Consider the following 27,418-nt stretch of genomic DNA (forward strand, 5'->3'; position numbering starts at 1 on the left):
TCGATCTCAACTATTTATAACTCTATTAAACAGTTAGCAACTTTTACAGTTTCAATTTTTTATTTTTTAATATTATGCGTGCCCGATCCAATATCGTATCAATAATAGGGGTATATCCGTAAATTTTGTAATTTGCTAAAAAATATTCTCTAAAAAATATGTCGACCTAAAGATTATTATGACTGATAATCACAGACAATTTTTTCAATTTTTTCCTTTCGTTTTTTTTTTTTTTTGTTTTTAAATTTATCGATAGTATTATTTAGATTTACATTTTTCTTCTTCTTTAAACAAGTACAATATTTTGAGTAGTATTCCTTTGTATACGGGGTGTTCGGTCATTCTTGGGGGGTATTTTAATTGGGGGATTCTGGAGGCCAAAATGAGACGAAAATGAAGAATATAAATTTGTTGATTGAGGCTTTGTTGAAAAGTTATTTAACAATTAAATTTAAAAATTTCAGATCGTTCTGGAAAAATTATTTTCGGTTGTGGGGGTTAATTATAATCATTTTTGGTTATTATATATACCCTCGAAATCCTATGTACTTTTGAGAAAAAAATTCGAGAAGGTATGAAATTTTTCGACAGAATTAAAAAACTTAAAATCGTTCTGAAAAAAATATTGTTAGCTGTGGGGGTCAATTATGATTATTTTTGGTCATTACACATAACCCCGAAATTCTACCCAGTTTCAAGAAAAAAATTCAAGAAAATATGAAATTCGACAAAATTCAAAAAATTTCAAATAATTCTAAAAAAAATATCTTCGTTTATGGGGGTCAATTACAATAATTTTTGGTGAGTAGACCTACCCCCGAAATTCTACCCAGTTTCAAGAAAAAAATTCAAGAAAATATGAAATTCGACAAAATTCAAAAAATTTCAAATAATTCTAAAAAATATATCTTCGTTTATGGGGGTCAATTACAATCATTTTTCGTGAGAAGACCTACCATCGAAATCCTATGCACTTTCGAGAAAAAAATTCCAGAAAGTATGAAATTCGACAAAATTAAAAAAATTTCAAATAATTCTAAAAAAATTATCTTCTGTTGTGGGGGTCAATTACAATCATTTTTGGTCATTATCCATACCCCCGAAATACTAACAATTTTCGAGAAAAAAATTCCTTAAATATAATTTTGAACCAAAAAAGTCTTCGAAATTTCATTCGAATCTTTAAAATTTCGTAACTTCTGAACGGATTGGAGGATTTTAAAGTTTCAAAAGGCAAATAACGCGTATTTTAGTGGGGAATATGTAAAAATTCTAACAATATTGAAAAAGTTATTCCTTAACCTCGTAAAGTTAAAAAAACTTCATAAAAACGGTCCAATTTTTAAAAGGCCATAACTCCTATAATACTAAAGCTATCTCATTGAAACTTTTTTCTGAAGCAGAGCCCATGGCTACCTACAAAAAAGTATTAGACAACTTTTCTGTAGAATGTCAAACAAAATTACTAAAAATCAAAAACGAAATTTTAAAAAAAATCGACAGGACGTAGATGCCTAAATTATTTGGCGAAAATAAAAATTTCAAATCGTTCTGAAAAAAATATCGTTAGGTAGAGGAGTCAATTACACTCATTTTTGGTGAATAGACGTACCCCCGAAATTCTACGCACTTTTTAGAAAAAAATTTGAGAATGTATGAAATTTTTCGACAAAATTAAAAAATTTCAAATTGTTCTGAAAAAAATACTGTTAGCTGTGGGGGGCAATTACAATTATTCTTGGTCAATAGACATACCCCCGAAATCTTGCGCATTTTCGAGAAAAAAATTCAAGAAACTATGAAATTCGACAAAATTTAAAAAATTTCAAATCATTCTGAAAAAAATATTGTTAGCTCTGGTGGTCAATTACAATTATTCTTGGTCAATAGACATACCCCCGAAATCTTGCGCATTTTCGAGAAAAAAATTCAGAAAAGTATGAAATTCGTCAAAATTAAAAAAATTTCAAATCATTCCAAAAAAAATATTTTCAATTGAAGGTGTCAATTACAGTCCTTTTTGGTCATGAGACCTACCCTCGAAATCCTACCCACTTTCGAGAAAAAAATTCAAAAAACTATGAAATTCGAGAAAATTAAAAAAATTTCAAATCATTCTGAAAAAAATATTGTTAGCTAGAGGTGTCAATTACAATCATTTTTGGTCATTACACATAATCCCGAAATCCTACCCACTTTCTAGAAAAAAATTGAAGAAACTATGAAATTCTACAAAATTAAAAAAATATCAAAAAATTATGAAAAAAATACTGTTAGCTGTAGTAGTCAATTACAATCATTTTTCGTCATGAGACCTACCCTCGAAATCCCACCCACTTTCGAGAAAAAAATTCAAAAAACTATGAAATTCGACAAAATTTAAAAAAGTTTCAAATCATTCCAAAAAAAATATTTCCAGTTGAAGGGGTCAATTACAATCCTTTTTGGTCATGAGACCTACCCTCGAAATCCCACCCATTTCCGAGAAAAAAATTAAAGAAACTATGAAATTCTACAAAATTAAAAAAATATCAAAAAATTATGAAAAAAATACTGTTAGCTGTAGTAGTCAATTACAATCATTTTTCGTTCTGAGACCTACCCTCGAAATCCTACCCACTTTCGAGAAAAAAATTCAAGAAACTATGAAATTCGACAAAATTAAAAAAATTTCAAATCCTTCTAAAAAAATTATAGTTAGTTGGAGACGTCAATTACAATAATTTTCGGTCATTAGACATACCCTCGAAATCCCACCCATTTTCGAGAAAAAAATTAAAGAAAATATGAAATTTTTCGACAAAATTAAAAAATTTCAAATCGTTATGAAAAAAATATATTTAGTTGCAGGTGTCAATTACAATAATTTTGGGTCATTAGACATACCCCCGAAATCCTACCCATTTCCGAGAAAAAAATTCAAAAAACTATGAAATTCGACAAAATCAAAAAAATTTCAAATCATTCCAAAAAAAATATTTTCCATTGCAGGGGACAATTACAATCCTTTTTGTTCATTACACATACCCCTAAAATCCCACCCATTTCCGAGAAAAAAATTAAAGAAATTATGAAATTCGTCAAAATTAAAAAATTTCAAATCATTCCAAAAAAAAATATTTTCAATTGAAGGGGTCAATTACAATAATTTTAGGTTATTACACATACCCCCGAAATCCCACCCATTTTCAAGAAAAAAATTAAAAAAACTATGAAATTCGACAAAATCAAAAAAATTTCAAATCATTCCAAAAAAAATATTTTCCATTGCAGGGGACAATTACAATCCTTTTTGTTCATTAAACACACCCCCAAAATCCTACTCACTTTCGACAAAAAAATTCAAAAAACTATGAAATTCAACAAAATTAAAAAATTTCAAATCATTCCAAAAAAAATATTTTCCATTGCAGGGGTCAATTACAATCCTTTTTGTTCATTAAACACACCCCCAAAATCCCACCCATTTTCAAGAAAAAAATTCATTACCCTCGAAAATTCAAACGTCAATAACTTCTCAACCAAACCTCCCTCAACAATTGACTATTCTCCATTTTGTCTCACTTTGGCCCCCAGAATCCCGCCATTAAAATATCCCCCAAACCTATCCAAACACCCTGTATAACTTTCAAAAAGCGTTTTACATTTAAATCGTTAATTCCTTAATTTTACTTAATAAAAACGAAGAAATCCAACGGACACGAAGAGATGAAACTCTTGCACGCAAGAGGATGCAACGCTGCGATGCTCTGAAATTGTAAAAAGTAACAACGCGTACAGTTCCACGAATAAACCACTCATTTCATTATCACACCAAACTATCAGATGTCAAACACTTCCATTACCTAAAGCAACTTTATCTCGAGGCAAAGTATACATATTCGAGCTTTTTGGGGGGGTTATAATCGTATATTTTCTCTAACCTCACTTTTTTTCCATTTTCTCACACGAATCGGTTTTTTTTTTAAAAAAAAAGGTGCTGACGGGTATAGTAAACAAACTGTGCAAAATATGAGTGGTGATGTATTATGCTATCTTCTTGTGTAGATTATAATTAATTGTAATAATAATAATGATAATAATGGAGGCTGAATGCGTAATACTAAGGAGCACGTACAGGCTCCGCGAGTTAGGGAATCGTCTTTAAAAGATACAGAGTATGTTTCAGAAAGCGTTCGACAAATTCGTTCGAGGTTCCTCGGAAATCTGCTGATAACAAACATAATCGTCATTCGTCACGCGGGCGCTAAGAATTACGTTCTCTCGGAGTATAAAACATTTATGTTTTTTTTTTTTTTTTTATAGATAAAAATATAATTAAGAAACGACGTCCTTAATTTGTCTACCGATACGTAAATATACTCGACACGGAGTATAATTTCTATTGTTACGATCACCATGGATATTACTCTGCGGTGGGAGTATAAAGTATATTAAATGCATTGTACAGGGTGTTCGATCGATCGAGGGAGAAATTTGGGGGATTCTGGGGGCCAAAATAAGACGAAAATTAAGAATAGTAATTTGTTGATGGAGGCTTCGTTGAAAAGTTATTAATGTTTGAAGTTACAATTTTTTTTGTTTTGTCGAATTTCATAGTTTCTTGAATTTTTTTCTTGAAAGTGGGTAGGATTTTGAGGGTGTGTCTAATGACGAAAAATTATTGTTATTAACCCCTACAATTGACAATAATTTTTTTAGAATTATTTGAAATTTTTTTTTAAATTTTGTCGAATTTCATATTTTCTTGAATTTTTTTCTTGAAAATGGTTAAGATTTCGGGGGTGTGTCTAATGACCAAAAATTATACTAATTGTCCCCCGGAACTGTCAATAATTTTTCCAAAACGATTTGAAATTTTTTTAAAATTTTGTCAAATTTCATATTTTCTTGAATTTTTTTCTTGAAAATGGGTGGGATTTCGGGGGTGTGTCTAATGACGAAAAATTATTGTTATTAACCCCTGCAATTGACAATAATTTTTTTAGAATTATTTGAAATTTTTTTTTAAGTTTTGTCGAATTTCATATTTTCTTGAATTTTTTTCTTGAAACTGGGTAGGATTTTGGGGGTGTGTCTAATGACGAAAAATTATTGTTATTAACCCCTACAATTGACAATAATTTTTTTAGAATTATTTGAAATTTTTTTTAAATTTTGTCGAATTTCATATTTTCTTGAATTTTTTTCTTGAAAGTGGTTAAGATTTCGGGGGTGTGTCTAATAATGAAAAATTATTGTTATTAACCCCTGCAATTGACAATAATTTTTCCAGAATTATTTGAAATTTTTTTAATTTTGACGAATTTCATATTTTCTTGAATTTTTTTCTCGAAAGTGGGTAGGATTTCGGGGGTGTGTCTAATGACGAAAAATTATTGTTATTAACCCCTGCAATTGACAATAATTTTTTTAGAATGATTTGAAATTTTTTTTAAAATTTTGACGAATTTCATATTTTCTTGAATTTTTTCCTCGGAAGTGGGTGGGATTTTGGGGGTGTGTCTAATGACGAAAAATTGTTAGAATTACCCCCCGCAATTGACAATAATTTTTCCAGAATTATTTGAAATTTTTTTAAATTTTGTCGAATTTCATATTTTCTTGAATTTTTTTCTTGAAAGTGGGTAGGATTTCGGGGGTGTGTCTAATGACGAAAAATTATTGTTATTAACCCCTGCAATTGACAATAATTTTTTTAGAATTATTTGAAATTTTTTTTTAAATTTTGTAGAATTTCATATTTTCTTGAATTTTTTTCTTGAAACTGGGTAGGATTTTGAGGGTGTATCTAATGACGAAAAATTATTGTTATTAACCCCTGCAATTGACAATAATTTTTCCAGAATGATTTGAAATTTTTTTTAAATTTTGTCGAATTTCATATTTTCTTGAATTTTTTTCTCGAAAGTGGGTAGGATTTCAGGGGTGTGTCTAATGACGAAAAATTATTGTTATTAACCCCTGCAATTGACAATAATTTTTCCAGAATTATTTGAAATTTTTTTTTAAGTTTTGTCGAATATCATATTTTCTTGAATTTTTTTCTTGGAAGTGGGTGAGATTTCGGGGGTGTGTCTAATGACGAAAAATTGTTAGAATTACCCCCCGCAACTGAATATAATTTTTTTAGAATGATTTGAAATTTTTTTTAAATTTTGTCGAATTTCATATTTTCTTTAATTTTTTTCTCGGAAGTGGGAGGGATTTCGAGGGTATGTCTAATGACGAAAAATTATTGTTATTGACCCCCGCAATTGATAATAATTTTTTTAGAATGATTTGAAATTTTTTTTAAATTTTGACGAATTTCATATTTTCTTGAATTTTTTTCTTGGAAGTGTATGAGATTTTGGGGGTGTGTCTAATGACGAAAAATTGTTAGAATTACCCCCCGCAACTGAATATAATTTTTTTAGAATGATTTGAAATTTTTTTAAAATTTTGTCGAATTTCATATTTTCTTGAATTTTTTTCTTGGAAGTGGGTGGGATTTCGGGGGTGTGTCTAATGACGAAAAATTGTTAGAATGACCCCTCGCAACTGAAAATAATTTTTTTAGAATGATTTGAAATTTTTTTAAAATTTTGTCGAATTTCATATTTTCTTGAATTTTTTTCTCGGAAATGGGTGGGATTTTGAGGGTATGTCTAATGACGAAAAATTGTTAGAATTGCCCCCCGCAACTGAAAATAATTTTTCCAGAATGATTTGAAATTTTTTTAAAATTTTGTCGAATTTCATATTTTCTTGAATTTTTTTCTCGAAAGTGGGTAGGATTTCGGAGGTGTGTCTAATGACGAAAAATTATTGTTATTAACCCCTGCGATTGACAATAATTTTTCCGGAATGATTTGAAATTTTTTTTAAATTTTGTCGAATTTCATATTTTGTTGAATTTTTTTCTCGGAAGTGGGTAGAATTTCGGAGATATGTCTATTCACCAAAAATGATTGTAATTGACTCCCATAGTTAACAATATTTTTTTCAGAACGATTTGAAATTTTTATTTTTCCCAAATAATGTAGGCACCTACCCTCTGTCGATTTTTCTTAAATTTTCGTTTTTGATTTTTAATAATTTTATTTGACACTCTACAGGAAAGTTGTCTAATACTTTTTTGTAGGTACCCATGGGCTCTGTTTCAGAAAAAAGTTTCATTGAAATACATTCACTATTATAGGAGTTATGGCCGTTTGAAAATTGGACCATTTTTATTGGGATTTTTCTTCAATTTTTTTCTCGAAAACGCCTAGGATTTCGAGGGTATGTCTAATGACGAGAAATTATTGCAATTGCCCCCCGCAACTGAAAATATTTTTTTTAGAACAATTTGAAATTTTTTTAATTTTGTCGAAAAATTTCATATTTTCTCGAATTTTTTTCTCGAAAACGGTTAGGATTTCGAGGGTAGGTCTGTTGACCAAAATTGATTGTAATTGACCCCTATAACTAAATATAATTTTTTTAGAACGATTTGAAATTTTTTAATTTTTGTCGAATTTCATACTTTCTCGAATTTTTTTCTCGAAACTGGGTAGGAATTCGAGGGTATGTCTAATGACCAAAAATTATTATAATTGACCCCCGCATCCAAATATAATTTTTCCAGAACGATTTGAATCTGTTTAATTTCGTCGAAAAATTTCATATTTTCCCCAATTTTTTTCTCGAAAATGCGTAGGATTTCGGGGGTGCGTCTATCCACCAAAAATGATTCTAATTAACCCCTGCAACTAAATATAATTTTTCTAGAACGATTTGTATCTGTTTAATTTCGTCGAAAAATTTCATATTTTCCCCAATTTTTTTCTCGAAAATGCGTAGGATTTCGGGGGTGCGTCTATTCACCAAAAATGATCCTAATTACCCTCTGCAACTAAATATAATTTTTCCAGAATGATTTGAAATTTTCTAATTTAACTGTTTAACGAAGCTTCCATCAACAAATTAGTATTCTTCATTTTCGTCTTATTTAGGCCTCCAAAACCCCCCATTAAAACGTTCCCCAGGGGTGGCCGAACACCCTGTACATTTCATAATCCCAAATAATGTGTGGTGACATTGATCAGACGTGTAACAATAACTTCGGTGCATTTCAGAAGAGAAAAGGACGCTTTTTTTTTCTAAAAAAAAAAGCCGACGCTCGTATTTTTCTCAACAACATTAGACCATCGTGTGCACCAAGTTCTAAATTACGTTTAATTCAATTAGTACATCTCGTCAACCCTAGAACCGTCATCCGTAAGTAATAAATATCAATAAAATATCTAACATTGCTATTATATTTTCAAGTAAATTACCTTTCTTATATCGTATTACCTTTTTTACAGATTAAAAATAATTATCATTATATTAACAATATTCATCTTCCAATAATAGTCATTAATTACTGGTAATAATATTTAAAAAAAAAAAGATTCAAAATACCTAGAAAAAAAAAAAAAAAAAAAAAAAAAAAAAAAATGGCAATTTCTCGTGACCAGAACAAGTTTCCATTTTTTCCCCTTGTGTTTTTTTCCTTTTTATAACTTTTTACAAATCAGCGTACGCATTTTGTACCAAACCAGGCCGATTAAAATTCTCACACGACCGACGTTACCTCGCGTGCTCAAATAATGTTCCTGCCATCATTTATTCTTTATATTACCTCTTTAAATAATCCGCGGTCGATATTCTTCGTATAACGCATTTCTTATTATTATCAAACTCTTCCACCGCCGCTATCTCTTACTCTAGGCCATTTTTTCATTGTAAAGTGCACTTAACGGTGTCCACGGAGCACCAAATTTAAGGGACAACCAGACCTCGGCAGAAATTGATACAATCGCACTAAAATACTTTTTATCGTAGCTTAATCGACGTTCGCAGACGCAATTACAGTTTTCAGTTTGAATACAAGTCATCGGGGCACATCTAAATCTATCACCGGGTTAAAGCGTAGGTACATTAAAGGTAAGGCAAAACTGCATCTCACAGAAAGGTGTTTCCACGGAACACGTAATATCCGTAAAATCTGAAATACATTCCTATAAAGAACATTTATAATTTTCCCCCCGCTGTGGGGAAATATCACAAACATTTTCTAGTACCCTAGAAAAGTTCACTCGAAACAATGATCTAATTAACTTTTTCACATTTCACCAACGTAATCAGTTTCTTACGATCCGTAAAGAATTTTGGACAGAAATTCTTCCTTCTTTAAATATAGAAAAATAATGAGATTGACATATTGGCAAGGCGGAAGCACAAATATGGGTGCAATGTTTAACAATCTATGAAAAAGAAATATCAAAATAACCCTCCGTTACGAAACGAGCAGACTTTAATTACTTGGGGAAGCAAGCTTTCGTTTCACTTTCGTTTCGCTTTCTTTCCACTAGAATAAGACTTAAAGTATCATCAATGTCTGCCAAAGTAGGTACGCCTTCCAACAGCATCCCACGCTAGGGAACTGTTCCTTCTTGCCATTCTCTCTTTCGCTCTCACTCATACGCTCTCCTCTCTATATCGTTAACTTAAGCTAAACTGGTACCTGTACTTACATCGAGACAATGTCTAATCTAACAATTACATATTTTACAAGAACATTTGAAATCTGGCCCTACGGCGGACATGAAATGCCACAAAGTTAGTCGTACACTTTACACTAAATTCAACACGTAGAAATCTGCAACCATACCAGTAAACTAACCTAAAAATTCCCTCCTTTTGTATAATTTTTGTAAACTTACATCGTAATCATTGCATCTACATTACGTGTGCTATGTTTCGATATATTCAAGACCGGTGAACAATGCAAACTTTCACAGCATGTCGGAACAGAAAAATGTCAACGACCACTGAGGATGAAGAGTTGAGACCGTATTGGGTGCGAACCAGTTAATTTGAATACAAAAAGGTTATAAGCTGAAGGCGTTTTGGATTTAGTGTAGAGTGACGCTGACTTGTACACTTAAGCCTCAATATAGATAATAAGTAGTCTAGAAAGACGTGCGTGAAAGCACAGGCGTGGATAAAAGTAACTTTCATGAGGACCCACCGGGTACGAAAGCAGGACATATTCAATTTATTGCTACAAGTATACTCCTTAAATCAACTACGGTGTGTAGCCGTTTAAAGTAACATTGTCATAACGCGATGTTTCGTGTACTATATCTGGCCTTCTATTTTAAATGTATATCTATTCCCTTTATAGTAATAAAAAGCTGCAATCTCTGAAAATAGTTTGACGATTAAATGAATAACGTTCAATAAAATGAATCCTATTCCAAAGCACGCGTAATTATAGCACGTATGTTCGCGATGACCTGTTTGGGCTGCTTACGGTGGCTATTTACGTAGTCTCAATTGAGGTATTTGCGACATCTGCGGGAACCGCAGGTACATGGAATCTTGATATCCTCGAAGGGGAATTTGTAGTCATACGTCAACTCTTCCCCTTGAGTGATGCGACGAAGAGCGAAAATTAAAATGTGCTTCTTACCTAGAATGTCCACCACTCTCGAGTAACAGTTTGGCTGCAACAGAACGCACAGGTTACGGGCTCATTTCTACTTTCTCTTTTTACTTCAAGCGTACTCACTTGAATAGACAATTGTTCAGGAATTTAAGTTAAATATCTAACACATAATATGTGAGTAATAAAGAAACAATTATATGGGGTGGCCTACGCAACTGGAGCAGGTTGTATCTCTTGAACGGTTGGAGACCAGACGATATCTAATATGAAACTAATTTTACACACTTCTCTGCGTCAGAAAGATGCAACCTCTTTTTAATGTTAACCTACAATTTTGATTGCACCGGTCGATGCAGTTATGCTCTACGTAGAAGTTCTCTGAATCCATTACAATGTTTTCCATGTTGAACAATGTTGAATCCATTTCCATCGATGACTATTTACTACTCGTGTGGAGTCACGAAACAAGGAAGTCTGGTGTGGAGTTCTTGACAAATGGACTATCGGTCCACATTTCTTTAACGGAACACTGGTAGCTAAACTTTCTGGAGTCTAACCTACAATTTCTCTTCCACGATGCAGAGATTCCTCTGAGTAAAGTACTTTCAAGACGGTGCTCCAGCACAGAATTCACAGATGCCAGACATTTAAATGAAACTTGGATCAGTGCACAAGTGGAGTCACGATTAAACAAGGAAGTTTGGTGTGGAGTTCTTGACAAATGGACTATTGTTCCTCATTTCTTTAACGGGACACTGGTAGCTGAACTTTCTGGAGTCTAACCTACAATTTCTCTTCCACGATGCAGAGATTCCTCTAAGTAAGGTACTTTCAAGACGGTGCTCCAGCATAGAATTCACAGATGCCAGACATTTAAATGGAACTTGAGAGTGATCACTAGATCTCACAAGCTTCGACTACTAAAAGATGTGAATTTGCACCGCATTGCTATCTTGAGGAGCTCCACCAACGCAAGAAATATCCAATATTATGGAAAGAGACATGAGGAATGCATTGTGCAACGTCTGGAAACTGATAGAAAGACGCTTGGACTGCAATGGAGGACCTTTCGAACACTTGTTGTAACGTAAGTACTCTGGAACGCTGGCTGAGAGATGAAAATAATTCAGAGAACTTTGATCTTCGATAACTTCCTAACGAGTAAGTTTAGAGCACAAGTAGGTTAATACTTTTACGTAGAGCATAAGAAACTACATTGATTGATGCAGCCAAAAATGAAGGATTCTATTTAAAGAAAAAGTATAATTGCATTTTTCTGATGCACCAATGAACATACGTGTGTAAAATTGGTTGAGTATTATGCATCATTTGATTTATAACATATTTTTCTATTCCTAATCGTTTAGGAGGTATAGCTTGTTCCAGTTGCGTGGGACAGCCTGTAGAGATAGATACCTCGCATGAGTGGTTAATAAATCTCGCTGCATTTCCCTTCATTGTAGCATCGACGACTAAATGGTCGTCAATTTTAAACATATAACACCCTATATTTTTACTATCATAGTACTTTTCTCGTTTGTCTGTCAAAGAGGCTCGAATTACCTGGAAATATTGATAAAATATTAGGAACCCAAAGTATCTATTATGAAAAATATACATATACTGGGTTACACTGGGAAAAATTTTAATGGGAGATTCTGGAGGCTGAAATAAGACAAAAATCAAGAATACTAATTTGTTGATGGAGGCTTCGTTAAAAAGTTATTAACGTTCATAGTTTCAACCATTCTGAATTTTTTTCTCAAAAATGCGTAGGATTTCGGGGGTATATGTAATGACCAAAAATGATTGTAATTGACCCCCATAGATAACAATATTTTTTTCAGAACGATTTGGAATTTTTTAATTTTGTCCATAAATTTGACACTTTCTTGAATTTTTTTCTTGAAAGTGGGTAGGATTTTAGGGGTATGTCTATTGACCAAAAATAATTGTAATTGACCCCTACAGCTAATAGTATTTTTTTCAAAACGATTTGAATTTTTTTTTTTCGTCAAAAAATTTGTTGATTGTTCTTAAAACTTCGTTTTCGATTTTTAATAATTTTGTTTGGCGTCCTACAGAAAAGTTGTTTAATACTTTTTTGTAGGTGCCCGTGGAATCTGCTTCAAAAAAAAATTTCAATAAGATACGTTCACTGTTGTAAAAGTTATGGACATTTGAAGATTGGGCCACTTTTATAGGATTTTTCTCATTTAGAGAATATTAAGAATAACTTTTCGAATATTTTTGGAATTTGTATATATTCTACATCAAAATACGCGTTATTTGCATTTTGAAACTTTAAAATCCTCCAATCCGTTCGGAAGTTATGAAATTTTAAAGATTCGAATGAAATTTCGAAAACTTATTTGAAATTATATTTTCGGTAAGGAATTTTTTTCTCGAAAATGGTTAGAATTTCGGGGGTATGTCTATTCACCAAAAATGATTCTAATTGACTCCCACAGCCAACAGTAATTTTTTTTGAACGATTTGAAAAATTTTTAATTTTGTCGAATTTCATACTTTCTTGAATTTTTTTCTCAAAAGTGGGTAGGATTTCGAGGGTATGTCTAATGACCAAAAATGATTGTAATTGACCCCCACAGCTAATAGTATTTTTTTCAAAACGATTTGAAATTTTTTTAATTTTGTCGAATTTCATATTTTCTTGAATTTTTTTTTTTGAGAAAGTGGGTAGAATTTCGAGAGTATGTCTAATGACCAAAAATGATTGTAATTGACCCCCACAGCTAATAGTATTTTTTTCAAAACGATTTCAAATTTTTTTAATTTTGTCGAATTTCATATTTTCTTGAATTTTTTTTTTTGAGAAAGTGGGTAGAATTTCGGGAGTATGTCTAATGACCAAAAATTATTGTAATTAACCCCTGCAACTAAATATAATTTTTTCAAAACGATTTGAAATTTTTTTTTCGCCGAAAAATTTAGGTACCAACCCCCTATTGATTTTTCTTAAAAATTGGCTTTTCATTTTTAATAATTTGTCTGACACTCTACAAAAAAGTTGTCTAATACTTTTTTGTAGGTAGCCATGGGCTCTATTTTAGAAAAAAGTTTCATTGAAATACATTCACTATTGTAGGAGTTATGGCTAGTTTGAATATTGGACCATTTTTATGGGGTTTTTTTTAACTTTACGGGGTTAAGAACCAACTTTTTCAATATTTTTGGAATTTCTACATATTCTACATTAAAATACGCGTTATTTGCATTTTGAAACATTAAAATCCTTCAATCCATTCAAAAGTTATTAAATTTTAAAGATTCGCATGAAATTTCGAAGACTTTTTTGAAATTATATTTTCGGTAAGGAATTTTTTTCTCGAAAATGGTTAAGATTTCGGGGGTATGTCTATTTACCAAAAATGATTGTAATTGACTCCCACAGCTAACAGTATTTTTTTCAAAACGATTTCAAATTTTTTTAATTTTGTCGAATTTCATATTTTCTTGAATTTTTTTTTTTTGAGAAAGTGGGTAGAATTTCGGGAGTATGTCTAATGACCAAAAATGATTGTAATTGACCCCTGTAACTAAATATAATTTTTTCAAAACGATTTGAAATTTTTTTTTTCGTCGAAAAATTTAGGTACGAACCCCCTATCGATTTTTCTTAAAAATTCGTTTTTAATTTTTAATAAATTTATTTGACGCTCTACGAAAATGTTGTTTAATACTTTTTTGTAGGTATCCACGAGACCTACTTCCAAACTAAATTTCATTGAAATACATTCACTATTGTAGGAGTTATGGCTGTTTGAAAATTGAACCATCTTTCTGGGGTTTTTCTAAGTTTACGGGGTTAAGAACCAACTTTTTCAATATTTTTGGAATTTCTACATATTCTACATCAAAATACGCGTTATTTGCCTTTTGAAACTTTAAAATCCTCCAATCCGTTCAGAAGTTATTAAATTTTAAAGATTCGAATGAAATTTCAAAGACTCTTCTAGCCCAAAATTATATTTTCAGTAAAGAATTTTTTTCTCAAAAATGGTTAGAATTTCGCGAATATCTCTATTCACCAAAAATGATTCTAATAGACCCCCGCAGCCAATAATAATTTTCTTAGAACGATTTGAAACTTTTCAATTTTGCCGGATTTCATACTTTCTTGAATTTTTTTCTCAAAAACGGTTAGAATTTCGAGGATATGTCTAATAACCAAGAATAATTCTAATTACCCCCCGCAACCAAAAACAATTTTTCCACAACAATTTAAAACCTTTTAATCTAACTTTTAACAAATCTTCAATCAAGAAATGATTCTCAACTTCTGTTTCACTTTCACCTCTAAAATCCCCCATTAAAATTACCCCCAGGATTATTCCAACACCCTGTATAACACAACAACAATCTCTCATAACATCACAAAGAAAAATTCCCTCAAATACTCCACAAAACCTTAACAAAACGCCTTTCCACCATTGTTACGTACCTCACCAGCATACTCAATAACCATCTCCCCGGCTTCAATATCCCTCAAACAAAACAGCCCTCTACCATGAATGTGAGAGTGATACACTCCAACAGATTCCTTCGACGTTTCCTTAAGTATCCTAAACCGCATCGCCATGGGCAAATTTGTGCTTGCCACTCGTCTGCAAACCAAAAAACCAACATTACATAACCTCACTCAACTCCAAACTGTTTCACAAGCATTACCTGGACTCAGCCTCAGAAATGGCGATCATTTTTGGTTGCTGCCTGTGTCTGGACGCGAGCCAGCTGAACATGTCGTGAACCTTCCTCCCTCTGAACGGTTCAGCGCGCGCAGCGCCATTGTCACACGCCTTTGGCAAATCAGCTTCAGTTTCCCCAGCTTTGGGCGGCGCCAGATTGTGGAACCTGGGCTTGTACTTGCTGCACTTGTTCACATTGGGCAGCTGCTCCACCAAGTACACCGTAGCATTATTTTCCAGTCCCAGGTTCTCACTGATAGAATTATGAGGCAACGGAGGCAAATTGTGAGCTTTCCTGGCGCTCTGAACAGCCTGGAACACGGTCTCCCACACTTCAGCCATCGAAGAAGCAGTGTGGCTGAAGCCATCCTGAGACTTGATTTCGTACATCAAAGTGGGCCCTCTGGCACACTTCTGCGTGTTCGTAGACTTGATCGACTTGCTAACCAGTCTAGGCTTCTTCACAGCAACTGGCGGAGTCTTGCTTTTCAATAAGTTGAATTTACTATCCATAGGTTTGACCTTCTCGTCGATCTTGTTCGTCTTCAAGGTGAACGTCTTTATCGGCAGCAGCTGCAAAGAGGCTATCTGAGGCACCTGCTTGGAGGGCAAGATCTCCACAGACGTCACTTGCGGGGTCTTCTTGCTCTGCGCCACGGCTTTCATGTTGTGTGTGATTTTGTAAGAACCGTCCTGCAGCTGTTTCTGCAACACTATCTTCAACGAGGCGTTCTGGAGCTTCTCTTTGTCCAATTCTAGCTTGAAGTTCTCTTTGACCTTCTCGATGGCTTCAGTGTTCAGTTTGAGCGTGTCGTTTATGTTGCTTATAGTTGTCTCAGGCTTCTTTGCTGCTGGTGCTATGGTCTCGACGATTTCCTTCTTAGATTCTGTAAGTTTCTGCTCCAATTCAGGCTCTGCTGGTTTGATCACTGGTTTCGTCGGTTCTTCTATAATAATCTCCGTCTTCTGCGTGACTTTAGTCGTGTCCTGTTTCGGGATTACAGCCTGCATTGGCAGCACTCTGTTCATCGGTCGACTCGTCGGAACGTTGCTCGCAGACATCGTGATTTTATTCTGTGTAGTCGAGTTGGCTACAACTGGATTATTATTTGTACTTACATTAATGTTAGAATTCGGTACAATACTACTATAGTTATGCACAGTATTTACATCGTGGTTCAACTTATTTACAATCACGTCCCTTTGCGTTATGCAGTGATTAGGTAGTGGGAGTATTTTTGATGATATGCTAGACTTTATCATACTGGTGTTCTCCGACACGTGTTTGGAGTCGAAGTACGGCTGAACGCTGTTGTTCATCATCTGCTCCGAGCCAAACAGCGACTCCGTGAGCTTCCAGGGCCCGTTGCTCAGCTGTGCCATCGAATTGGAGACCGGACTCGGGCGTACAGCCACCCTGGGTATCGTTGGAATGGAGTTTTGCAGCAGCTTCGGTGACGGGGTGACTCTGGTCGCAGCTTGAGGCTCCGAGGAGCACTCAGCGACGTTTTGACACGACACAGGCAGCATGGCTGGCGCGAAGCTCCGTTCAGCCACGATGGACTCTGCTACAGCTGGCTGGTTCACTACTACGTACCCACTGGGTATGTTAGGGACGTTCCCCACGGATTGCACACTGGGCGACAGGCTGGAAACATTGGACACATTTTGGACTGTTGGTAGGTTGGGTACGCTGGCTGGATTAGGCATGGTTGGCATGTTAGGTAAGCTGGATGCACTGGGTATGTTTGGTACGCTGGGTACATTGGGCATTGGCAGGTTGGGTAGGTTTGCTATGTTGGATACGGAGGGCACTGTGGGCATAGTTGGCATGGGAACGTTCGAGACATTAGTTACATTGGGTATGGATACATTGGGGACGCTGGTAACGTTAGGTACAGTCTGCACTGCCGCCACAGTGGGGACGCCTGGGACAGCCTGAACGTCTACAATAGGTTCCATGAGCTTCGAAGCTTGAAACACTTGCGTTGTCGTCTGGTAACTGCTCGCCAACACCTGAGGCACCGCACCAGCCATGAACTGACTGGAAGACATCACTGTGTTGCTCACGATGGTCTCCAGCCCGTAGTACATCGGCTGATTCGACAGAAACATGCTGCCAGTCGAGTCTGTGAACATTTCCAGCGTTGGCGTTGAACTCAGTAGCAGTTGCTCCGATGAAATGACTCCACATTGAATTGCGCTAGGCTGCTGCTGGATAATCGTCCCCAGCACTGTCGGTTGCGTCTGGGCGATCTGCACGCCAGGCAGTATGGAGATACCTCCGTTCTGCAGCGTCAACAAATTATCAGAAGGCGCTTGTATGTACGCGCCAGGGACCAAGTGGTTAGTCGCAATGAACTGGGGCTTGAACGCGGCTTCGTGCTGGCCGCCAATCGTCGTTACGTACTGAAGATTCTGTCCAGACTGTTGCTGCAGCGTTTCGACGTAAGCAGACATGATACCAGGCGATGCAACCTGCTGCAAAATGACTGTAGGTGCGCTAGGTCTTTGAGTCTGTTGCAACTGTATGACTGGAGTACTGTTTTGCATCGGTTGGAACCTGGGCCCGCTTGGCGACTGGACTGTGTTCTTCGCGACCTGCGTTTTGATCCCTTTCGTCCTAGACTTTGGCGCCCTTGGAGACTTCGATTTGCTTAATTTTGTTATCTGAACGTTTGCTTGAGAGTCGTTGTTTGCTGTTTGCACGCCTGTGGAGGAGAAGGATGGCGACACTTGCGGGCTGGGGACAGTCTGCAAGCTTGCACCGCCTGGAGAGTTCATCGGTGTGTTGATGATGTTCTGCGTAATACTGGAATCGCTCGCGACGGACGGCGGGTCTGTGATCTCCGTTATTTGGACAGTACTCTCCTGGGGTAATACTGTAGCGTTTGGTAGCGTGGTGGTGGTCCTGGTGTACTGCGTTTGCACGATCATGTCGTTGGATGTTAATACTGTTTGGTGAACAGTCTCCACGGTGGCGTGGGTGTGGATTTGAGGTGTGATGATTGCTTGCGCTATGGGCTCGATTTGAATAGCTGGATGGGGCGATGGTACAGAGGCTTCCAAGGGAGACGTGGCTTGCATGTCTGGATAGTCAGACGAAAGAGTGTGTCCTTCAGATGGCGACAGAGTTATGAACTGCGGAGACACGGAGCCGACACTTGGCGAGAACCTAGAGTCAGGCGACGCCAGCTTGTTGTCCATAGTCTCAGAGTCACTGTCGCTCGTTATCATGATATCACAATGCGTCAAGTGTCTGTTGTAGCTGTCTTGCGTTCTGTACGTGCAGCGACAGCGTTTGCAAGTCACAGGGCGGTCTATGTGGTCGAATGGCGTGTCGCATTGGGAAGCAACACCGAGTCCTTCGTTCTCCACGCGTTGGGGCGATATGCACTCATCGTCGCTGGAAATATCGTCAGCGCCGTCCAACTGAGGTATCTCCAAGTTCAACTTCAGCATCGCGTTCTGCGGTTTCTCGCTGCTCTTCGCGATGTGCGACCTGATGAACCCGTAGATTCGTTTCGACCGTTTCGAGCAGGAGTTGAAGTCCTTTTCTGCCGGCGAAACGAACTCGTTGCTGTCGCAAGAGGACTCGTCGTTGATCCCGTCCAACTGGGGGATCAAGTGCTCTGGAACGCGTAGTTCTGCGGTGTACTCTGGCGAGCTGCACTCGCTGGCGCTGCTTGGGTCAGCTGGCCCGTCCACTTGCAGTATTCGCGGCTGCTGCCTCGCGTGCCAGAACAGTCGCTTGTGTTCCTTGGCCTCCTCGCGGTTGGTCGACAGTATCCGTCGATTGATACCGTTTGCATCTTCGATGCAATACTTCAACTCACGCATCGAATCGGACAAAATGTTGGGTGTGTTCGTTCTGCCCACTGTGACCATGATACCATCAGGAATTCTCAGCTCGTGCAAAGTCGGTGGACGTTCATTCTGCGAGTCTAGTACCATCACGCTCGTTTCGTTCGATTTTGACATGCTGGAGTTCCTCGACAACTTCCTCCTCTTTATGGTGGGGCCGTAAGGACTGTCCAACTTGCAACTCCAAGTCAGACTGCAAGATCGTTGATGGTGTCTTTGCCCCCCAACGATCAGAGGACTGTTCGACATCACTTCCGATTTAGATCTCTTCAGCTCTCTGCCTCCGCGTTTCTGGTTCTTGGAATTCAGTAGATCGTCCATCAAATCCTGAACGGAGGTCTTCGTCTCCAGGTGGACCCAAAGATCGTTATGAGGAGCTAACTCTAACAGAGATGGGTCCACCTTTGAAATTTTACTTTCTGGTGGTTTTATCATTTCGTCCACTTCTGACGCCAACATGTCGTCCTTGAACAGATCGGTTGCAAAGGTGCCATCGTTCTTCAAATCCATGGCTAAAAAATCCTCGTACGTCATCTTTGGGAATATATCCTGCATGGAGATACCATCCAACAAATCGTGAGGCAAATCTTCGAATATGGCTTCTTTCAACTCCGGGGGCAGCAGATCCGTGTTGTTCTGCTCCGCCAAGTTCTCGTCGACCTCCTTGTTGCAGACTGTGTCGATCAAAGTGTCTAACGTTTGCTTCACGGCTAAATACTCCGCCTTCTGAGTGTCTAAAATGTCTTCTTTCTTCTCCTCCTTAGTGTGGTCGATGGTCACGTTGTTTTCCAAGTCGGGAGACATTTCTGGCATGTACATCTGCACGTACGTTCTAATATAGTAGCGTACGATTTTGAATGGATTCACCGTAGACCAGTACAGTCGAGAACATTTGTAATCACAGGGTACCAGCTTCTCAACCGCGTCAGAGTACTCAGGCACAACAGTGCCTAAGCAGTCGATCATCAACGAGCCTATCATGACCTTTACTTTGCTAGGTTCAGCGTACTTCTTCTTCTTGCGATCCAGTTCCACATAGACTGGCCTGCGCAAACTAAACTCGCTTTCATTTTGCAAAGTCTTGTGGGAGCAATTGTTTAAATGCAAAGAGCAAAATACTGTTTTGTCGTCGTTGAAGGTCAGCCCAACGTTCCTCGCGCAGGGATAGTGAAAGGTGCTGCTGCAATTCTTTGCACAGCAACCGATGCTCGCCCCTTTCTTCCCACACTCCGAGCAACGTATCAAACGACCTCTGGAAATGGCGCTATGCACGTTCTGCAAGGAGCCATCGATTTCCTCGAACACCTCGTTGGACCAAAGAGCACAGTTCGAATGAATCCATTCGTTCTGTCCACAATACAACAGGCGACCTTCCTTCGTTTCCAGGCCATCGCCCAGTCCCTTGCACAAGCAACAGGACCTGCTGTCTTCTATGTTGATATTATGCAAATTTGCCGTTTTGGCTGCTGCTGTTTTCGGTGCTTTCATCGCTTCCTCCTTCCACACTTCCAATATAGAGTCAAGTTTTGTACTTGGACTCTCATCCTTACTATCCTTCGCGAGGCTCACCATATCGCTTTTGCCATTACTCTTCAAATTCTTGGGGCTGAACCATGGGAACACCTCTTGCAGAATTTCGTGATAGGCTTCGACCAGTTCCTTGGTCGCAGTGCAGTTGATTACGTGCTCCATATCGCAATGGAACTGAGACAATGTTTTGTATTCGTTGTTATTAACTTTCCGCTTTACCGACATCAACGTGGGCGAGGGTCTCACAATGATTTGTTGATCTGAACAGTGACACTCTGTGTCGTTTGAACTGCTGTTCGAATTCTCTTGAATCGAATCCTTCTTCTCATTGTCTTGGACATCTTTCAGGGCACAGTTTTTTACTCGAACTGAACATTCTTTTAAGTGAAACTTTTGTCGAAGTCGTCTCAAGCCTCTCCTGTTAGTGCAATCTGTTGGCTGATCTTCGTTCTGTTTGCCTGTTGCTTCTGATTTTGAATTACCATTGGAACCAGCTTCTGTATCTTTAAGTTTTTCATTGTTGGACTCTTCAGACCTTTCTACGGTTAGAATTTCTTTAACATTCGTTACGTTTGAATCTGACTTTTCATTCGAGAAGTCTAGCTTTCTTATGCTGGGAGTAGGTCTGCACAAACACTCTTTCCTTGGACTCCATTTCAACGCTGCACAAGCCTTACGGTTTTTACTTAATGCCTTAATAACCCCTATGAAACCAGCCTTAAGCTCAGCCTCTATAGCATTTCTCCAAATAGAATTAGGATTAGAGGAACATTGGCTGCACGTGAATTCGATAGAATCTGGTAGATAACTAAGAATTTGATAATGTTCATCGGAGAGTCCTTCGCAACGAGAGTGCACCCAATAAGAACATTCGCTACATTCCATCATCTGAAAAATTTAATACAAAATTACTTAAATAATGCTCCACCTAAACTTTTTATTTGTATTGTGTGAAATTTCTCTATTTTAAAAAAATGTATTCGCATTTCTTAAATTTCTATTTTATGAGGTTTCGTACGCTCTAAAATTTTTCAGAGCAATAGATAAATATAAAGTTCTAGCCATAAGAATAATAATTTTCCTTTTTTATTGAAGAATATTCAAAAATCTTTATTACGACAAGTTCAACAAAAATGAAAAGTAATGGATAATTATACGATGTAAACTGTTGCTAATTTAACCCTTACGTAGGCAAATATCATCGTTGGACAAGTTAGCCAGGTACCCCATTGTTTCTAGTAAAATAGAAAATGAAATTTTCCATCGCAATACAAAATAGAGAACAAACCAAAGAATTCAATCAATTTTTGTATAAATAGGATGTGTATTATGATGTATCGTAAAACCGATTAAAGTTGAAGCACATCAATAGCTCGCAGTAGTTCCATGTAGGTTAAGTTGTTGCAAATTAGAATAAGAATACCAGCCCTTCTGAAGGTCGTGAAGCCAGCGAAGTGAAATTCATCTGTTCGTGCTTCTTCCAAGAGCCAAGACTCATTGTTCTTCTTTTCTTATGATGCTTCTTGGGTTTCGAAACAGAATCCTCAAATCTTTGCGATGATAGGTGGACATGATCGAGTTGTGCTGATTGTTCTTTGCTCATCAATACTGCCATCGGTCTTCTATACCATTTCATAGTAGCGTCAGTCTGGATCTATTCTTGATGCTTCCATCCGTAAGGAGTCACGCAAAGTAGATTATCAGAGGATTCATATTTCTTTAATATCACTGCATCCTTTCGTCTGTTCTATAAAGCTCTTTAGTTGTAACTTAATTGTTGCAGATTGTCACTTTCAGTAAGGTGTTCCTTTAGCGGAGATAGGATCAATAGTCATGTCGAAGGTTGTCAGTATTTCCAGGATTATTCTAGGTTTCTTCTTCCTGAGAGGTTATATTTTAGCTTCTTTGTCGTTCTTCTCATTGGAGGAATCATCCAAAGTAGGGTTACAATCTGTTTTACTATTTGATACTTGTGAAGTTTCTTAATTGTTTCAGAATGTGATGTGGAACGACAGGGCAGACACTTCATAAAACAATTCTTTTTTGTGATTAATGATCGCTTTTTTAGGAGCTTGTTACCAATTTGGATTGTTTCATTATTCTCTGTGAGCTTGTTCGCTACTTCTCGACTTGCCAAATACATACAAACTCTATTTTTAGAAATTCTGGAAACAACTCTGATGTTCGATGGGCTAATCAGTGATCCTATTGCTGTAACGTATTCTTTTATAGCGATACCTTCCACAGCATCAATAACAATTGCATCTTTGGTTTGAAAGAGCTTAAACAGTAGACGCATAGGTAAATGCTTGTTGGGTTGAAACAATATTCATCATGGTTCCATTACAAATTATGGTTCATCCGTTTAACCATAATTTGTCTTACAACCCGGTTACCCTGGGTTGTACAAAATTATTAAAAGGAATATACGAATGGGTACCGTAGTACTTGCCCACATAAGAGTTAAAAAGTGAATGTTTCGAAACCCCAAGACACTATTTCATTTGTCGAATATGTTAAATATATTTAGTAATTTTATGTATACCTACCTTCGTATCGAAATCGTTTTCGTTGTAACACCTTTGACACAGGGGACAATAATTTCCTTGCTGGCGTAATTTGAAACACATGGAGCATAATGGTAAATTGCCCACGTGGACATTAACTCCTTCGCTACCACAGCTTTTACACTTTACACAACTTTGACACACAAAAGGTCTTTCGGGACTGTATAGTCTCGCACTGACACCAGATTTTGACAAACACGAGTGATGAAATGATTGACGACAACGAATGCAAGACAATTTTGGACCAGATCTTAGATGGCAGGATTGGCATATTGTACATCGGGGACAGCACCAATTTGGTTGGGCACAAGCATTCCATTCACTGGGTTCCAAACAAAAGGCATGATATGGCTCGCAACAGCATTGACAATGGATGAGCTGGAAAGATTGCTACAATGTACAACTGTATATAAGAATATACATATATACATTACTTACTGGTTCTTTCCCAGCACTTCCACAAAGGTAACAAATAGCAGGAATATGGAAGAGTTCTGAACCAATAAGGGCGAAACCTTTTGCACCAACCTCTGAAGGATCGTACTGTTCCCAAAAATCTATAGATACTGTGTGCAGTACGTCAGTATTTGTCTTGGATACCTGAAATGATTATTTTTAAATCGAACTGCGAAGATTAATATTAATTTCAGCTACTCACCACTTGAAAGTTTGACGCAGACATATTTTGCTGTGTTTTTCCTCTTTTCAAATGAGACTGATGCGTTACATTGACTGTATTCTCATCGTTGTGTTTCTGCGACTCTTTCTCTTTTGCGTAATCCTTTTTCTCTGACCTGTCGCTTTCTTTCAATGTTTTCGGAATGTGCTTATTGCTTTCGTTATCATCTTTCCCATCTACAGAAGGAAAAGTAGCAATCGGTTGGCCAAGAGCAACGCTTGCACTTCGACAAACATGTTTCACTCTTGGACCCTTCAATTCGAGTCTCTGTCTAAGGGGCTGCGGACACTGATTTGTAGATGGCGAGGAGAACACTGGATTTTTTATTTTCTTCCTCACTTTTATCCTATTGTTTTTTCTTCTCTTTTTATTAGGTGATATATTCAGCGATGAATCGACTGTAGAAACATTCACAAATATTAAAACCGGTTACGACAGATCTGTTGAATTAAATACCATCGATTAACATACATTTATCTAATTTTGTATACAGAAAACCAGCAGTGCCTTGGTAACTAGTTTTCTGATCCATTTCTACGTTTCTCCAATTCATTGCTGACTTAAATAAGTTTTTCTCTGAACTGTCTTCCGCTGGCCAACCTAACTTGCAAGATATTAACTTTTGACCTTGATTATCATTATCGTCTTGATTCAACGACAAAGGAATACTTAGAGGGTCTCTCATTATCGGCGGTAATAATGCATTTAAACCTGTTCTCAACAAAGAAGGAATGTTATAACATTTCAAACACATTTTTAACCAGCATGCTGGACATCTAGCTTTATAAACACATCTCATGAGATTCCATTGTTGACTTCGCACAACAGGTGGAACTAAGCATAAACCGTCTCCTTTGTGGCATTGAAGAACCGGAAGGGTACTGTTTGTAGATTTTGCACAAGCTTGTCGCTTAATCATCTTACTGATAAACTTTCGACAAGACTCGCAACTGTGGATACCAAATTTTCGAGCTTGTTTTACGAATCGATAAAATCTGACAGCACCGCAAACGCCACATTTAATAGTACCTGTTAAACCTGAAGCATTACGAAGAGAAAATCATTTTGTTATCATACAGTGTAACGCACTGCTTGTTATGGAAAATCAAAAAATTAAATTCGTAAGAAATATTAGACGCATACCCAAGTTGGTGTTCCCATTTGTGACGTTGTTGTTATTTGTCGTTGAGAAAGGTCCTTCGGTCCCACCCACACATTTATTATCTAACTTTAATCTCGCTTTTCTTAAAATGACTTTCCCACCGTTCAATTTCATTCCAGTCCATTCCGACTGTTCATCCTCTGTGTGATTGCTATGTTCGCTTCCACTCTCAGACAATGTACTTTCCGTGTCAAAGTTATCTGAATTCCCCTCCGTTGTTTTATTTCCGCTATCAGAATTATCCTGACTTTTCATGCTGGTGTTTTCAGAATTTATTTCAATTTCTGGATCGGTGGCCTCGCTTTGAGTTCCTGATCTCGTTTGGATCCTGGAAGACTCTGAACTTGGAACATCAGAATCAGGAAGAACTTTCGTAGGAGCAGAGATCGGTTTCTGAGTTTTGGACGCAGTTGATTTGAAATTTTGAGCTTTCTTAATTGTACTTTGCGAACAATCTTGAGTAGCACTCGATTCATCGGATGGCGACTTTAACACTTTGTTCTTACTCGATACGTTATTTCTTTTTACATCTGTACTAACAATTTTTGATACCTGCGCATCTTGTACGGAAGGTGCTAACTTTTCGCAATTCTTCGCAGACTGTATTATAGTTTGGGCATTGGAATGCGCACGCTGAATAACTTTCCTAGTCTTATTTCTTACTTCCTTATCTTTCAATATTGTACATAATTTGCTAATATTTCCTTCTTTCAATTTTGGATCTTGATTGCAGAACTTGTTCAACGTAAACTTAGCCTTCTTCACATGCGCACCGATTTCATTCTCGCTGTGCTCAGTGACAGAAATTTCCTCCAATTCTTCGATAAATCTCTTATTTGGCTTAATAACTCTCGACGAATGGGCGCTTCGAACTGGTAAAATAAACTTCCTCACAGCGTTTGGCTTGTCCCCGCATTGCGCAGTCATATTGCGTGCATTATTACTATTAGACTTCGCCCTTTGCAGTAATCTCTTCGCAGTACTGTTACGTAGTTGTCTTGTTCGTTGATGCTGATCTAAGATATTGTTCACTGACTTTAATACTGGTGTTTTCATGAAGTTGGAGAATTTGATATTTTTGCAGCTCCTACGAGTCTTGGATCTATGAAATTTAGAAGCACATTTCGAATTCAATACGGTCACGTCCTTCTTAACATTATCGGTCGGTTCTACGTTCTTCTCGCGTAGCTGCTCCGCGTTAGCCTCGGTGCTTGGAAGAGAATTTTTAACATCCGTGACGGTTTGTTCGTTCGATTTTGGTGCAGGGTTCTCGACAGGGTTGGATGGCGATCTAACAGTTGCGTTTCCAGTGTCATGTTGTTGCGTTTTTATATACGACACGGACAGATTAGCCTCTTTCGTGCTAAAACCATGGAATGGTGGATGTTCCTATAGAAAGAAATTCGACGTAAACAGTGACGTCGAACACTAATTAATAATTGTAATGTAAATGTGTTTCTGTACGCACAAAATAGGTATCGTAGAATATTTACATTCACAACGATACAAATGTATGTTAAGAACAGACATATGAAAATTAAAAACACTTAGAAATGAAGAGGGTAGAAAATAATAACGTAAATAAAACAAAGAATTTTTCATCGAGTCATTGACACTTTGAACTATAGCGTGTCAGTACATATTATACACATCTGCCATTCCGAGGCAGCGATTCCCTTCTAATAGGTTAACCTTCATTCTGCAGCCGAATCTTGGCGACTTTCTGGCCACCGAATCGGCGCCGTATGGGTCCCTACGACGCTTATTAAACAACCACGGCGGTTCGCGAGTCGCGAAAGGACCGTTCCACGGGCGATTCTAATTAAGCGCCCTCCATCAGATGCTGTTCGAGCGAGTAAACTACGAATTACCTTCTCGTTGTCACCAAATGTTTCGTTGAACAGGGAAAGTCCGTAGTAGATGTTCTCGGCGACGGTTACCGAATCGCTTTGGACTACCTCGGGCTGGCCGAGGACTTTGATCCGTTTCCTGGTGACCGTCTTCGGCGGCTTCCCGGGAAACTTGGACCTTCCCATGTTCACTTTTTTCAACGGCCAACCTCAACCTCACAACGAAATTCTGTTTCCATTTTACGCGATTTTGCCCAGTCGAAGCGCACCAACTAAACACCAACGAACACTTAACACACACGGAGCTGGCCAGCCTCGGCGAACGTCGGCCGCCGTCGGCCGGACTCGGCGCCAGCGAAATACGCGCGCACTGTCAAACGCAGAACCGCCAATAGCGAGGTGGGTTATGTATTTTCGAATACTCTCGCGCGCGTCCATCTAGTGATTCTCATTCGAGCGACTCTTGGCTCGCGTGGGCACCATTGTCAAAGAATTTTACATCGACCGTGCTATTTTCGGATCGAAACACGCGAATTGAATCGCTCGATGTTTACGAATCATCGTTGCTGCTTCGTAGGGAGTTCGAGTGAATTGT

The 27,418-nt window shown here is 37.3% G+C and overlaps 1 protein-coding gene across 2 annotated transcripts; it reads right to left on the reverse strand.

Annotated features, from left to right (window-relative positions):
- On the reverse strand, positions 1-27,095 carry Trx (histone lysine N-methyltransferase trithorax). Of its 2 annotated transcripts, XM_076779252.1 has the most exons (11): positions 26,845-27,095; positions 24,955-26,362; positions 24,283-24,849; positions 23,791-24,209; positions 23,571-23,732; positions 23,115-23,510; positions 15,155-21,453; positions 14,928-15,090; positions 11,879-12,025; positions 10,328-10,520; positions 1-10,217 (listed from the first exon to the last, which is right to left on the reverse strand). In XM_076779252.1, exons 1-10 carry the CDS (start codon positions 27,007-27,009, stop codon positions 10,347-10,349), a joined length of 9,900 nt encoding a protein of 3,299 aa, XP_076635367.1. In that variant the 5' UTR covers positions 27,010-27,095; the 3' UTR covers positions 1-10,217; positions 10,328-10,346. The 2 variants fall into 2 exon arrangements, with proteins under 2 accessions (XP_076635367.1, XP_076635366.1); XM_076779251.1 differs by having other exon boundaries at positions 1-10,520.
- Between the last annotated feature and the right edge of the window lie 323 nt (positions 27,096-27,418).

The sequence above is a fragment of the Colletes latitarsis genome, chromosome 12, assembly GCF_051014445.1.
Source record: "Colletes latitarsis isolate SP2378_abdomen chromosome 12, iyColLati1, whole genome shotgun sequence".
Classification (NCBI taxonomy): Eukaryota; Metazoa; Arthropoda; class Insecta; order Hymenoptera; family Colletidae; genus Colletes; species Colletes latitarsis.